We start from the raw sequence: 15168 nt of genomic DNA on the forward strand, positions 1-15168 counted from the left end.
AAAAAAATTTTAGATCGATAATTGCTACAAGTTAAATTTCAGGGAAATTTTAACTGAACTTTTTTTTTTTATTTAATGTATAAATTTATTTTTTATCCTATTGCCTATAGGTAGGAATATCAAATTTAAATAAACTGAACTAATTATTGAACAAATGACCACCAGCTTTAATCACTTTGATGTGTGTTTTGGCCATGAAGATGGGATGAGTTATAACAATCAAAACATGAATCATTTGAGATATTGTTTAATGCATATTATAACGAAAGAAATGAGTTTCTAAAATTATTTTGTTAAAAAAAACAAGCCTTTATAACGAAAAAAAAAATCATTAAAAAAGAAATTCCAAGGCAAAAATGATCAACTTGAAAAATAAACCTGGAATAATTTTCCATCGATATTCTTTAAGGGTTCTTCAGTATATTCCAGGTTTTGGTCAGCAAAAAATTCTCGAAACGCCCGTTCCGCTACGTCTACACCTACAATATGATGTCCTTGATCAGCCAATCTGAAAATGAAATAAGAATATAATTAAACTTATGATGTAAGAATTGTTTGTGATACTTTCCAGTGCAATAGAACTAAAAATAAATGCAGTCGCCGCACATGGTGTTGGAATAACAGATTAACTCCATGTCCCCGATAGTAGCCATCTACTTTAAAGTGGCACTGTGCCTTGTTTGAGGTAAAAATGGAATAAAAAAAAATTCATATATCAATCATTTAGATACTTTTTTTTTTTTTTTTTTAAATAAGGACATATATAAATAAATGTATATAAAATATATACAAAATAATTATACAATAATTCAAAAGCATAGAAATTTTTGTAACCTTACAGGCCAGTAATAATCAAGACAAACATAGTGATATTGTAGCGGAATCACAAAATGATTCCTACGAACACTAAAAAGCAACTGTCTACAATTGCTACACTCTTTCTTTTTCCTCTTTGTTGGAATTTGCTTTTCTTTTCACTCTCCAAAGCAAGAAAGTCTCACAGAAACGCCAACTCAAAATATTTTCCAACAAATGAAGATTGTTTCAAGCTCCAAAAAGTAACACATACACGTGAATATAGTAAGTTAGAAACTCCTATAAAACAAATAGGGAATAGCTAGAGAAACAGAGATTCTCAAGCCAACTGCACCTGAAAGACACCAAAACAAGTCGCAAAAGGAAAGAACTTAATGACTCACATATCAGCTTCATCAACTCGTGCATATCTATACACATACTAATAACATGAGTGGTTTAAGCAATAACAATAAATGCAGGTTCTGCAACACTGAGGCTGAGAGTGTGGGCCACCTGATCTTTAGTTGCAAAGTCCTACTTGGAGATGGTTATTATATATATCGGCATAACGGAGTTTGTAAATACATTCATTAGAAGATATGTAAGAAACTAAACGTTCAGTGTAGTAAAACATCCTGGGAACATATACCTGAGCAAACAGTTGGGAATGACACCTACACCATTCACTATAACTACATAATTCCTACTGGTACATATCTAGAAAGTGCAGCCATTAAACCAGATATAGTGATTTGGGGCAGAGCGAATAAAAAAGCGACCATAATAGAGGTCAGTGTACCCAATGATACAGGGCTTAACAGAGCTGAGAGGGAAAAGATAACAAAGTATCAAGGACTTATGTATGATATGAAACGAAATTGGAAATTAAAAGAGGTTTCAATTATACCAATCATCATAGGAGCAACTGGGCTTATGAAAAAGAACTTAAAAAAGTACATAGCAAGTATACCCGATGAACCAAGTGCAAGTGAGATACAAGCGAATGCACTGAAAGGGACGACTAGAATCCTAAAAAGATCTCTTGGTTGGACTCACTAAAATAGGGGTAAATGTCAGACATCTGGTCGGATGTCTCACCTCCTAGAAGAAAAAGATGGATAGAAAAAAAAAAAAAAAAAGTGACAACAACGCACACACATACACACTACCACGCTGCCAAATACTCACATATGGATGTTACTTATACACATATATTAACTCAATGACTGAAAATAGCTTTTATATTCTTATCTCTTCTATAAAAATGTTTGGTTATATAAACACTTGTAATTTTAGATATAGGTTCCTTGGACATGGATCTAACTTAATAACTTGATTTGAGTCCAAAACAATAAATGCTAAAGGGTTATAATAGGGGTCAAAGTTTAAAAAATTGACCGCTTTTTTTTTTTTTTTTTTGCTCAACATACACCTCCAAACACCCGGGCAACCATTAAAGAAGAAAATTTCACAAAGAAAAGAAAACCAAAATACACTTCTAAAATATATTTCTCTATAAGCTCTAATTGTATGTTTAAAAAACATAAATTAGATAAAAGGAGTAAATAAGGGTTGGGGCAAAAAAAAAAATTTATCCAGACGTCTTTCAGCTAACACTTTTCAAGATTAACGTTGGCAACGGGGGAGGAAACATCATTTAAAAACGTGGTCAAAAGACCATACATTATTAAATAATGGCACTACATTCGATGTTATTCAAATATTATATATATATATATATATATATATATATATATATATAGTGGCGTAGAACCAGTTTTGCCGCCCGGGGCGATCAGAAAACTTATTCCCCCTCTCAGCATATAACCCCCCCCCCCGGCATATAATTACATGTTTTGCACTCCTCCTCCCGCTGGCATATGATTACCTGTTTTGCCCCTCTCCCACTGGCATATGATTACTTGTTTTTCCGCCCCCTGTCTACTGCTGGCATATGACAACCTGTTAAAACCTTCAAAATTCCAAAAAGTCCTCAAAATTTTTATTTTCATTGAACTAATGTTTACACAATTCAGATTAATGTTTACACAATTCCGCTTTTTTTAAATTTTGATTTAATTTAACAATTTCTTTTCAATAATTTGAATAATAATAAGTATGTAAACATTAATCTGAAAGGAGTTATGTAAACGTTAATATGAAACAAAAGAAACCAAATATTTTTTTCAAAATAAAAACGGATAATTCAAATTAAAAAAAAAATGTTAAATTAAATTAATTGGCTACACAAACAAATATAATAATAAATTTAAATGAGAACATTTGGACACCTGAAACCTTATGAAATGATAAAATCATTTTTATTTACTTTTTTGTTGTTGTTAAAGTCCGAATTTTCGCCAAATAATATGTAGTCCGATGTAGTTTGCATTTCTTTTTTTCATAATATTATTATTAAGCCTCTCGAAGAGAAAAAAAACATCTTGTATCGGCACTTTTTGAAATCCTTGTGTGTAATCGCTTGGTTTCAGCACAAAATTTAAGAAATGGAAAGTCACACATTTTAAAAAACATTTTTTTTATAAATTTAAATGAGAATATTTGAAATTTGTATTTATAAATATAAATGAGAACATTTGTAAACATGAAAAGGTTAAGAAATGATAAAATCATTTTTATTTACTGTTTTATTGTTGTTATTTCTGAATTTTCACAAAAACATGGCCGTATCAACGAGAGGATAGTCCGATGTAGTTTTCTTTTCTTTTTCTTCATAATGTTATTATTAAGAGGTTGAGCCTCCCAAAAAGAAAAAAAACGTCTTGTATCTATGCTTTTTGAAATAAGTTTAAGCGCGAAATTTAAGAAATTTGTTGTTCTTAATAATGTTCCAATTCTTTATAAAAATAGTTAAAAATTTTTTTAATGAATGTATTTATGAATTGAAAATAAGGCTATAAATTTATTTTTTGTGAGAGAACTATCGCAAGGCATCAAGTCGGTTGAAAATTTACAAACATACTTTTTGTGCTTTTTTTTCGGCAAAGTTATCAATAACCCTATCAAAATTCACTCTATCGAAAAGTTCCCTCTCTATGGAGATTTGCCAAGTCTGTAAGCCTTGTCTGGCTCATTTTTGATTGAATTTTGATTTATGTGTTTCAGTTTCGAGAAAGAGCACTCACAGCTGGCAACGCTAATAGCTCGGGTAAGGAAAATGTGCAGCAAGCTCACAATATTAGGGACGGAATCCCCAAGGTGGTATCTCTGTATAAGGTTCAATAGTTCAAGCTTTCACAAAATACTGTAATTTCTTCCTTTTGGCAAAGAATTTATCATTTTCTATATCTTCGTCAACTTCACCAAGCTGACAATCATAATTATCATCAAGCAGATATGACGGTGTAAGAAAAGCGTATTTATTTGCAAGATTGTGAACTTGTTGAAATCTGCAAGATATTTCTTCAGTCAACCTGTCTATGATAGATAGCATTTTCTGTCTCAACTCAGTATCAAACCTCAGTGCGGCATCAGTCAATCGTTCACCACCCATTCGTTTCTTTTTGCGTATACGATGCTCCATGCTTATCCCCATTTCAAAGCAGAGTTTTTTTGACTCGTCTATTGAAATGTCCACCATCTTTTCTCTATTCAGAAGAAGGCAATCTCTCAACGCCATCAGCCCCTTTTCTTGAAGATACTTCTGGGCATCATTGATTTCTGGGAGAATAGTTTTCCAAAAGCTCAAAAATAAAAGAAACGGAAACGACAATACCGAGTTGAGAATTAGAGATGCATCTGATCTTGTGGCTGCATTTTCTCCTCCTTCTGTGAGCTGTTTTAGGGAAATGATGACTTCCAATAATTTTTTTACCACATCATTTACAGTATCTGCTTGACTACTCCATCTAGTTTCCATAGTCCGTTTAATACTTAGACAGGTCAACTAAATCCAGACGTCCCAGTGATGTGTAGATGCAGAAAAGAACAAGAATAATCGGTCCAGTATGCCAAAAATGTAATAAAGCCAGATTTAATGAATTGTTAGTGCATGGCACAAATAGCGCTTTTGGGTTGATTTTGGAGATTCGTTTCTGCACACCCGATCAGTGGCGTGCCATAATAGCAGCATTGTCAAATGCCTGGCCAATACAGTCACCAATCTGAATCCCATCGTTCTTCAGTTAGCTCAAAATCAGTTTAGAAATATCCTCCGCGCTTTTATCTTTTGTCTCGATGGAGCGGAGAAAGAAAGGTTATTGGTCCGGGTACAGTCCTTGCAAAAGGGTGGGTCAGTTTTGTCTTTCAAAGTGCGAGCCAGTTGTTAACTCCCTTTGTTGGAGTGGTAGCGTGGTTTTTCCTTTGAAAATGTTTACGATAATTCATGGTGTTCTTGGCAAGAGTTGTACGGCACAATCACGTTGACACACCAGTTCTCACCAGATCACCAAAGTTAAGCAACGTTGAGCCTGGCCAGTATCAGATGGTTGACCATTTGGGAAGGCTAGGTGCTGTATGTACATTCTGGAAAGGTTGGGCATGGGGCCAGCATCCTCACCCCGTAAAAAGAACTCAGTGGCTACAAAAGCATCTACAAAGTTGTAGATGGCCTATGCCTCTTAGGGGCTCAAAGCTATGGTGTTCTCGGCAAGAGTTCTGGTGCTTTTAATTAGGCATAAATCGAGTCCCTTGTGACCCTAATTGAATTGAGAAAAGTTCAAACATTTAGGTGATATAACATGAAGAAATTGTTGCGGCTCAATTCTCGATAAAGCATTCTTCTTGGAGCCGACTTTTGGTGAGTCTCGCTCTTGCCGGAGGTTTTCGTAGACTGAAAAACAAAATGGATGTTTACAAAAAAGGCGCCAAGTAATTATCTTGGCCCATACAAATTAACCAATTACAGGCTGCCTACAAGAATTGTGCGTAGCCGGCTTAAAACATGAAATGGCATTGTAACTAAAATTTCTCACAACGTTTCTCATCTATTTTAAAATAAACCGTTCAGTTACTCCAGACTACTTGAAGGATGCTGTGATTCTGAGATCATCAAGGTTTTCAATCCTGCAATATCAGCCGCTTTTATGTAGGTGGTCCAGCTGATGTTGATCAAACACCAGCTTATGACCTGGAAGAAAACTATGTTGCTTTTATTAAAAACCTTAAAAAATGTTATTTATGTCCTTAATATTTGTTGTGTTATATAATGCTAAAATGCAGTACCTATTGTAACCGATGTATATGATCAACTGAATACAAGTTGTGATTTTATCCATTGTTGAAGTGCAACCAAAAATTTTTATTGATCAAATACCAGCGTGTGATTCTGTGGCAAGTAATATTGCTTTTATTGAAATCTTTATAAAATGTTACTCGCACCCTTTTACTGACACAAAATACCTATTTTTCTTTTTTTACTCCTGTTCACCTCTAACAAGACATGTCACCACTTGGACGTAAGAGGCTACAATTAGGTTGGTGCAAAAATTATGTTGTTTTTATATAAAGGCCTTTGATAAGGTATGGCATAAAGGCCTACTTCACAAGATTTCCAGCTATGATATAGCTGGAAATGTTTTCTCAATTATTAAATCATTTCTCTCTGATAGGTTCATAAGAGTAGTGGTTGATGGGCAGAAATCAGAGGCCTACAGTATTAATGCTGGAGTCCCTCAGGAGTCCATCCTAAGTTCAACTCTCTTCCTGACCTACATCAATGATCTCCCAAAACAGATACTTAAATCATTCGTTAATATCTATGCTGATGACACGACCATCTATAGCAACACATCAAAGACGGTAAATGATAAAGTTCTCTCTGATTCTCTCTCCTCTGATCTTGGGCGCGTGGTACAGTGGGGGAAGAGGTGGCTGGTTACTTTTAATGTATCTAAAACCAAGCTCCTATCTTTACATCATCAACGCTCTGATCCCCATCTGGAACCAATTGAAATGAATGGCTCTCGTCTTGGAGAGGCTCCATGTTTTGACAAGCTTCTGGGTTTAACCTTTACTTCTGATCTGAAATGGAACACGTATATCAGGTCTGTTGCCAAGCTCGCTGGGAAAATGGTGGGATCTTTCTACCGCTCCAGAAGATATTTCACTACTGATGCAATTCTCTATCTATATAAAAGCCAAGTACGTCCAAGGATGGAGTACTGCTGCCACATCTGGGCAGGAGCTGCTAAAAACAGCCTATCCTGCCTTGACAGAGTACAAAATAGACTTCGTGGCTTAGTGGGGGATGCCCTTTTCTCTTCCCTGCGACTTCTCTTCCACAGAAGAGACGTTGTGAGCCTGTCTTTGTTTTATCTTTATTTCCATGGCAACTGCCCGTCTGAGCTCCAATCTCTGGTACCCCCCTTGCCAATCTTTCATGATAAACACCCGTCTAGCTGAAATCACTGTTAATAATTTTCCCCACTCTTTATCTGTGCCTAAATCTAAACGTAAATTCCATGAACAAAGCTTTTTTCTTAGAAGTGCACGCCTGTGGAACTCTCTTCCGTTTGCCTGTTTCCCATCTGACTACAACTTGGATGTCTTCAAGTCCAACATAAACAAATTCGTGATGAACCGACCCCCCCTCTTAAGTAAAACACTTTATCAAATCTCCAATACTAATGATTACTACGATACTATTCCATTGATTATCACGCAATAACCCTTATCCCTAAGTGGCTTCCGGGCCTTGATAAGTGGTGACCACAATGTAAAAAAAAAACAAAAAAAAAACGACATTATTTTTCCACCAATCTAATATTGTGGACCAAGACTAGAAAAGATTAACAAGATGTTGGTTTATATTAAATTTAAATTTCTGCATATCAGTACAGTCAAGAAAGCAGATAGAGGGCAGGAACTTCAAAAGTCTAGCTGTTCGAGGGAAGAAACTATTAGAGTAGAAAGTTTTCTGGCATTTAGGGATAAGATTTTATTCCTAAGCGGGTTTGTCAGGGTTATGTACGTGGAGAAGCACAAGTGAAACAAGTTCATCAGAGCCCATTCCATTAAAATATTTGTAAAACAGACACAGGTATGCTACATTGCAGAGATGGGACAGGGGTTGGAGCTTAGTTGACAAGGTGGGACCTATTAGATTGAAGACTCTTTTTTGGAACCTGTCCAAGAGGGAGAAGCTAGTGGTAGATGCTCTATCTCAGATGTGGCAACAATACTCCATGCATGGGCGCATAGTAGCCTTGTAGAGGTAGAGGATACCCTCAGGTGTATAGTCTTCTAGAAACGATTCATGGTATAGCATAAATTAAATACTTCAATGCTCACCACTGATCAATATCCAAATTTCTCTGCACAGACATATTTGATATTCAAATAAAATTTGCCCGCTTCTGCTAACAAACAAAATGCAATCAAAAGAATTCTCAGTGAGAAGTATCATCTTTCAGATTAAAGTCTCTAATTTTTTAAGAGGGAGGGGTAGAGAGGGTTGCTAATTTCATTGTTTTGATGACTGAACTTATGCATTCATGGCCTGAAAGTTTCATCTTTTTGTTGCAGATATTGATGGTGTGAGACTCTAAGAAAGCAACCCCTGTCATAGACGTGCATCAGAAACAGAGATGCGTCATTGAATTCCTGGCAAAAGTGCATTGAGAATGATGGTGACTATGTAGAAAAATAAATCTGAAGCACTAAGGGTCACTCGTTTTTATGGTACTATTCCTGTTTTCGTAGATCTTCCTTTCCGTTAAAAAAATTGGAGGTTTTACTTTTGAACTACATATATATATATATATATATATATAATTATTTATTATAATAATTATTAAATACCTAAAGACACTAGTGTTTCATCCTTTCAGGAATCATCAGTGCAGGGTGTCACGATTACCGCCGGTTGATAGATTCGAACCCAGCAACAGAAACCATCTCTGGCTTCATTAGCAAGGACTTAATTCATTCGGTCACCGTTAACCATGTGAAATACTGCTGAAATTTTTAAGATGTTTTTTTAACGTCTGTCAGAATTGACCGACTTTATATATATATATACATATACATTTTATTTTTTTTTTGCCGTAAGATACGGTAATAAAAAATAAAACGCGTATTTGCTCTACAACAGTATTGAACACTTTCTTCAGTTTTTATTAATTACCATCTCCACTATATATATATATATATATATATATATATATATATATATAAATACTTCATTTACTCACATAAATTTAATATACGAAAGTATAGATTTATGCGTAAACTTTAAGTATTTACTTCAAAAGTGCTCAATACGTAGGTAGAGCTAGTTAGTAATTTATGAAATATATATGGCGATTAAGCTACACTGAATATTCTGCGTTTCATCCACTATAGGATTCGTCAGGCTTATGCGCGAATTCTGTGGTTGCTTCTTGTTTTTATATATGTTGAGGATTTCTAGTTAGCCAATCAGCTTTCTAGTATCCACCACGCCCTTTCACAAAATAAAACTTACTCTAGGATAGCGATACAAAATAGCTTTAAAACTAACAATAACAATAGAAAACAAACAAATAAATAAATTAAACAAACATGAATATACATAAACGATCACACATATATATATATATATATATATATATATATATATGTGCATGTATGTGTGTACACATAGGTATATTTATATATATATATATATTAAAAAAAAAAGGAAGGAAAAGATCTACCTTAAACCACTAACCTAGTTCTAAAACAGATCCTTTGTTCAATAAAATGCATGCCCATTGGCTGATAGGAAGGGGCGCGGTGGATACTAGAAAGCTGATTGGCTAACTAGAAATCCTCAACATATATAAAAACAAGAAGCAACCACAGAATTCGCGCATAAGCCTGACGAATCCTATAGTGGATGAAACGCAGAATATTCAGTGTAGCTTAATCGCCATATATATTTTATAAATTACTATATATATATATATATATATATATATATATATATATATATATATATATATATATATATATATATATATATATGCGATTTGCGTTGTTTAATACTGGCACACAATACCTGTAATAAATGTAAACGACTCATTGTATATGATAAATTGAATACAAGTTGCTATTTGATCCATATTAGGAATGCAAATATAAAATTTTACTGCACAATTACTAGCTTAAAAATGTTTATAAAATGTTACTTACATCTTCATATCCACAGTCTTTCCACATAAAGGAAAAAAAATTTTGATTCCTTTTCGACCAGCGATAAATTTCTCTAAATGATTCTCCAATGAACTAAAAATGAAAAAAAAAAAAAAAGCTAAAATTAAATTAAACATAATTTACAAATGAAAACTTGTAAAAAAGGCAACATTTAATCTATGGTGGTAGTGGTGATTATTATTATTATTATTATTATTATTATTATTATCATCATCATTATTATTATTATTATTGTGATGATGATGATGATGATGATGATGATGATGATGATGATGATAGTTGTTAAGCAAGTCAAACTTTTGCATAGAGCTCACAAAGATCGTGCCCTGTGATTGTTTGATCAGCATGAAGTCTTCTTCATTAGTCACAGCTACTCGTACCTGTCAGTATTGCAGGTTCATACCCTTCACACTGGAAGTAGCAAGGCTCAGCAGTTGCAAATAAAGTTTAATGGCATATTTAGCCAATAACACATCAAAAAATGATGCAGAAGCAACGTTGTCACTTTTCTAACATTGTATAGACACCCGGGGCCCACACGTTGCAGTCTCAGGTGCAAAGGAACATAAGACAAGTAATAACTCGACTCCACTTTTTTGTAACAACATTTATTTCCTCATTCTCCTGCCATGCGTGACTTCTCATTATGGACAAGACGTCACCCATGTCTCTAACGTGATCATCTTCTCTCTCATTTTTATAGTCTTTTTCTTTTTCCTTACTGTGACGTCATTTCATAGACAACTCAGTATTTGCATATAGCCGCCACAAAGGGGAGATGGCAATGTTAGGTTTTTGCAGTTGTGTTCACACTATGTTATACTTTCACTCCGTTGATTTGCATCTCTGATGTAGCTGGGTTGAATGCCGGTAGTTCCTCATCAGCCAGAAAACAATTTACAACACAAATTTGTTTGTAAGACAAACATAAAAGATATCATTTTATTTCTTGCTTTGTGTGTATGTTTTTCCCAAACTGTAAACACAGAGGGAAAACAGGAGTGGAGCTGATTCAACAGCGTGCTCATGCTAATGTCACTTTCTGACTGCTGGCTTGCGTTTCCCTTCCTGTATATATATATATATATATATATATATATATATATATATATATATATATATATGACCTGTTTCAAGCTGGTGTTTTGACCCGATAGCTGTGGGGGTCAATTACTTGACCTATTCACCTACGGCGACATCAGTTTTGACAGTTTCACCCCAAATGCTCAGTGTGTTTTTGGCTACTGATTGTCATGTGTTTGTGCATGCGCATGCGCAAACTCAACAAGCGACACATCTGAGACGTCTTTGCTTGTCACAAGCAGAAGCAGATATAACCAGAAGATGACGGATCCTGATGCCAAATCCTCCTGGGTTTTCACCAGAGCCCTGTTAGCCATGTAGCTCATATACTACCATATTAACACTCACTCTACAACAGTGACGAAGGGTTGATTTTCAAGGTATTGATGATGATGATGATGATGATGATGATGATGATGATTGAAATAAAGTGTTTTTTTAAGTGGTGAAACACAAACATAAAGAAATTAATCGGATGAAAACGATTCTGCAGATCAGCAATAATAATTATTTATTGCATAATTGAAAAATGAAAATTAGGACGCATTTAATTGTCTGTCATTGAGCAAAACCTCCATTTAAGTATTTCCCGGTTCTCGACTGATGAATGTCAAGGCAGATAACTCTGCTGTTCAAAATGTTGTTTTGGTCAAGAGAGATAACAAAGGGCCAAGAGTTAGTTCCCTTTTAATATAAAATAAATAAAATTATTATTATTTCATAGATGGAATCTGTTTCATCTAAGATTCTGATGATCATGGAAATATGAAAGCAAAACTGATAAAATTTTCAGTAATAGTCTGTTTTTTTTTTTTTTTTTTTCTATCAGGCCATTTAGTTTACGATATTTATGTGGTGCATAGCACAAAATCATATTCAGGAAGAAAACGTTTTTCTTTTTAGAAATGCATAGGAGGTCTGATGTTTTTAAAAAGGTGGCGGATTAATTTTAATGCATTGAAAACTAAGCTTCTCTCCTTTTTTTTTTTAATTACATTTTCACCCCAAACAAGGCACATTGCCATTTTTATGTAGGAGGCTACTATCAGGAACATAAGTTGCAGGAATATTATGTAGGGAGTTGAGCAGCAAGATGTCTGTTCACATTACACTTGAACTTCTGCATGTCAGTACAGTTGGGGAAGCAAGAACTTGGAAGGGAATTCCAAAGTCTAGTAGTTCTGGGGGAGAAACTATTAGACTAGAAATCTTTCTTACATCTATGTAGGGGTGGGACTTTGCTGCTTGTTAGGTTTGTCGGGGTATGTATGTCGAGGAGGTACAAGAGCTTATGGTTTGTAGTTTAAAATACTTGTAAAACAGGCAGAGGGATGCAACATTTCGTCGATGGGAAATAGGTTGAAGATTAGATGACAGTTCAGGACCTATCAGGTTGGCAACTCTCTTTTGAACTCTGTCCAGGAATGAGAGACTAGTAGCAGATACACCAGCCTAAATGTGAAAACAATACTCCATACATGGGCGAATGGTGGGCTTGTACAGGATACTTTCAGGCGTAAGTAACTTTCTAGCATGGTAGAGAGAGAGCCCACCTTCTTCACAGCAGCCTTGGCAATGCTCTCGGTGTATCTGTTTCAACTCATGTTCCCTGTGAACATTAAGACAAGGAGTTTGAAAGAAGTACTTTCAGGTAATGTATCTTTAACTATAGCTGTTCGTGGTTGAGAAGGTTTCTTGTAATTGTTAAAGGAAATTTCATCATAATTACTGTGATCTTCATCATGCTCCAATTAAAATGAATGGCTCTTGTCTTGGGAAAGCTCCATGTCTTGACAAGCTTCTGGGACTGACCTTCACTCCTGATCTGAAATGGAACACATACATCAAATTTGTTGCTGAGATCGCTGGAAAAATGGTTGGATCACTCTATTGCTCCAGTAGATATCTCACTGCTGATGCAGTCCTCTATCTGTATGAGAGCCAGGTACGACCTAAAATGGAGTATTGTTGTCACATCTGGGCAGCCTCTATCTATATAAAGTTCAAAATCGGCTTCAAAACCTAGTAGGTTATGCTGTTTTCTCTTCCCTGCAACCTCTTTTTCACAGAAGAGACGTTGCGAACCTGTCTCTGCTTTATCATTATTTTCATGGCAAGTGCTCGACTGAACTCCAATCTATGCTTCCCCTTTGCCAAACTTTCACAAAACACAATCGACTAGTGACAACCACAATCACCAGTTTCCCCTACTCTCTGTCTGTGTCAAAATCTAAACGCAGATTCCATAAATAAAGCTTCTTTCCCAGAACTTCCCACCTGGTCTGCTTCCCGATTGAATACAACATAGTAGCCTTCAAGTCCAATGTAAACAAGTTCCTGTTAAGCCGTCTTCATAAATAATCAAATTCTACCCAATTTACACTATTAACGATTACTATACAACCACCTTACATTCATTAACCCTTATCCTCGAGTGGCCTTCGAGCCTTGATAAGTGACTACTCCAAATGTCAAAAAAAAAAAAAAAAGAAGCCCATCTGAAACCTATATTAAAATGAGTTAATTGCTTCTGACCCACCTCAAGACATTTACTCGATGTATTTCACAATTCTTTCATTTAATTTGTACCTATAATCATGCATTGTTGAATAATGGGATTTCCGGGCGACAGCGGGTGACCAGGAAAGGAAGCGAGAGATGGCAGTGTAATTGTTAATTGTGTTTTAAAGTATGAAATGTCTCACTGAGAGAAAGAATGTTGTTCATATAGATTCTGAGTCGTAAGGAAATAGATTTGGAATTTTAAGTTTCTAAACTAATATTTGGAAAACAAGGGAGGATTTTTATATATAGACGACACGTAAGCAGACAGTCAGATTTAGACAGAGGGACTCAATTAGATAGCCAAGGAATTAGATTAGAATTGATCGTTAGTCATAAAGGCATTTTAACTGGCTTACTAAAGACAATGCAAGACTCAAAAAAAGAAGCACTTGCATTACTCCAGAGATCCAGAGAAAAATGTATATATAATTTTTTTTTTACAAAGGAATCACTTATCAAGGCCCAGAGGCCACTCGGGGATAAGGGTTAAAGAGTGTACAGTGGTCAAAAGGACAATATCACAGTAATCATTAGAAGTGTAAATTTGATAAATTGGATTAATTAAGGGGCACAGCTCATCAAGAACTTGCTTACATTGGGCTTGAAGGCGGCCATATTGTAGTAAGCTGGAAAGCAGGAAAACGGAAGAGAGTTCCACAGGTGTGCAGTTCTTAGAAAGAAGCTTTGTTCAGAGAGTCTACGTTTAGATTTAGGCACAGATAAAGAATGGGGGAAATTATTGATAGTGTTTTCAGCTAGACGAGTGTTTCTCGTGAAAGATTGGTGAGGGGGACCATAGATTGGAGCTCAGACGAGCACTTGCCATGAAAATAACGATAAAGCAGAGACAGGCTCACAATGTCTCTTCTGTGAAAAAGAGGTTGCAGGGAAGATAAAAGGGCATCCCCCACTAGGCTACAAGATCTATTCTGAACTCTGTCAAGGCAGCCCCTGCCCAGATGTGACAGTAATACTCCATCCTTGGATATACCTGGCTCTTATATAGGTAGAGAATTGCATCAGCAGATAGATATTTACTGGATTGATAGAAGCATTCCATCATTTTTCCAGCAACCTTGGCAACGGATTTGATGTACGTATTCCATTTTAGATTAGGAGTAAAGGTCAAGCCCAGAATCTTGTCAAAACATGGAGCCTCCCCATGACGAGATCCATTTATTTCAGTTGATGCCAGATGGGGATCAGAACGTTGATGATGCAAAGATAGAAGCTTGGTTTTAGATGCATTAAAAGTAACCAGCCAGTTTTTACCCCAATGTACCACATGCTCAAGATCAGAGGAGAGAGAATCAGAGAGAACTTGGTCGTTTACGGCCTTTGAGGTACTGCCATAGATCGTAGTGTCGTCAACAAAAAATGTCTATGAAAGATCTAAGGATATGATTTGGAAGATCATTAATATAGATCAGGAAGAAAGTTGGACCCAGGATGGACCCTTGAGGGACTCCAGCATTTATACTATAAGGTTCTGACTTCTGCCCAAGAATTTTTTTTGCAGCATGAAAACTAAGGAAGAAATGGAAGAAGGTATGTGCCCTTTGTCTGATGTACACCTTCCTCACAGGA

The 15168-nt window shown here is 35.5% G+C and overlaps 1 protein-coding gene across 5 annotated transcripts in view; it reads right to left on the reverse strand.

The window, feature by feature from the left end:
• LOC145248900 (putative thiopurine S-methyltransferase) overlaps positions 1 to 15168 on the reverse strand; it is a 113257-nt gene that overhangs the window by 34363 nt on the left and 63726 nt on the right. For all 5 annotated transcript variants that reach the window (XM_080110675.1, XM_080110674.1, XM_080110677.1 and 2 more), the window contains 2 exons: positions 9913 to 10005; positions 379 to 508 (listed from right to left, as the gene is read on the reverse strand). In XM_080110675.1, coding sequence (XP_079966801.1) covers positions 379 to 508; positions 9913 to 10005 — 223 coding nt within the window. The remainder of the gene's footprint in view (positions 1 to 378; positions 509 to 9912; positions 10006 to 15168) is intronic.

The sequence above is a fragment of the Euprymna scolopes genome, chromosome 27, assembly GCF_053919585.1.
Source record: "Euprymna scolopes isolate OS-2025 chromosome 27, ASM5391958v1, whole genome shotgun sequence".
Taxonomy (NCBI): Eukaryota; Metazoa; Mollusca; class Cephalopoda; order Sepiida; family Sepiolidae; genus Euprymna; species Euprymna scolopes.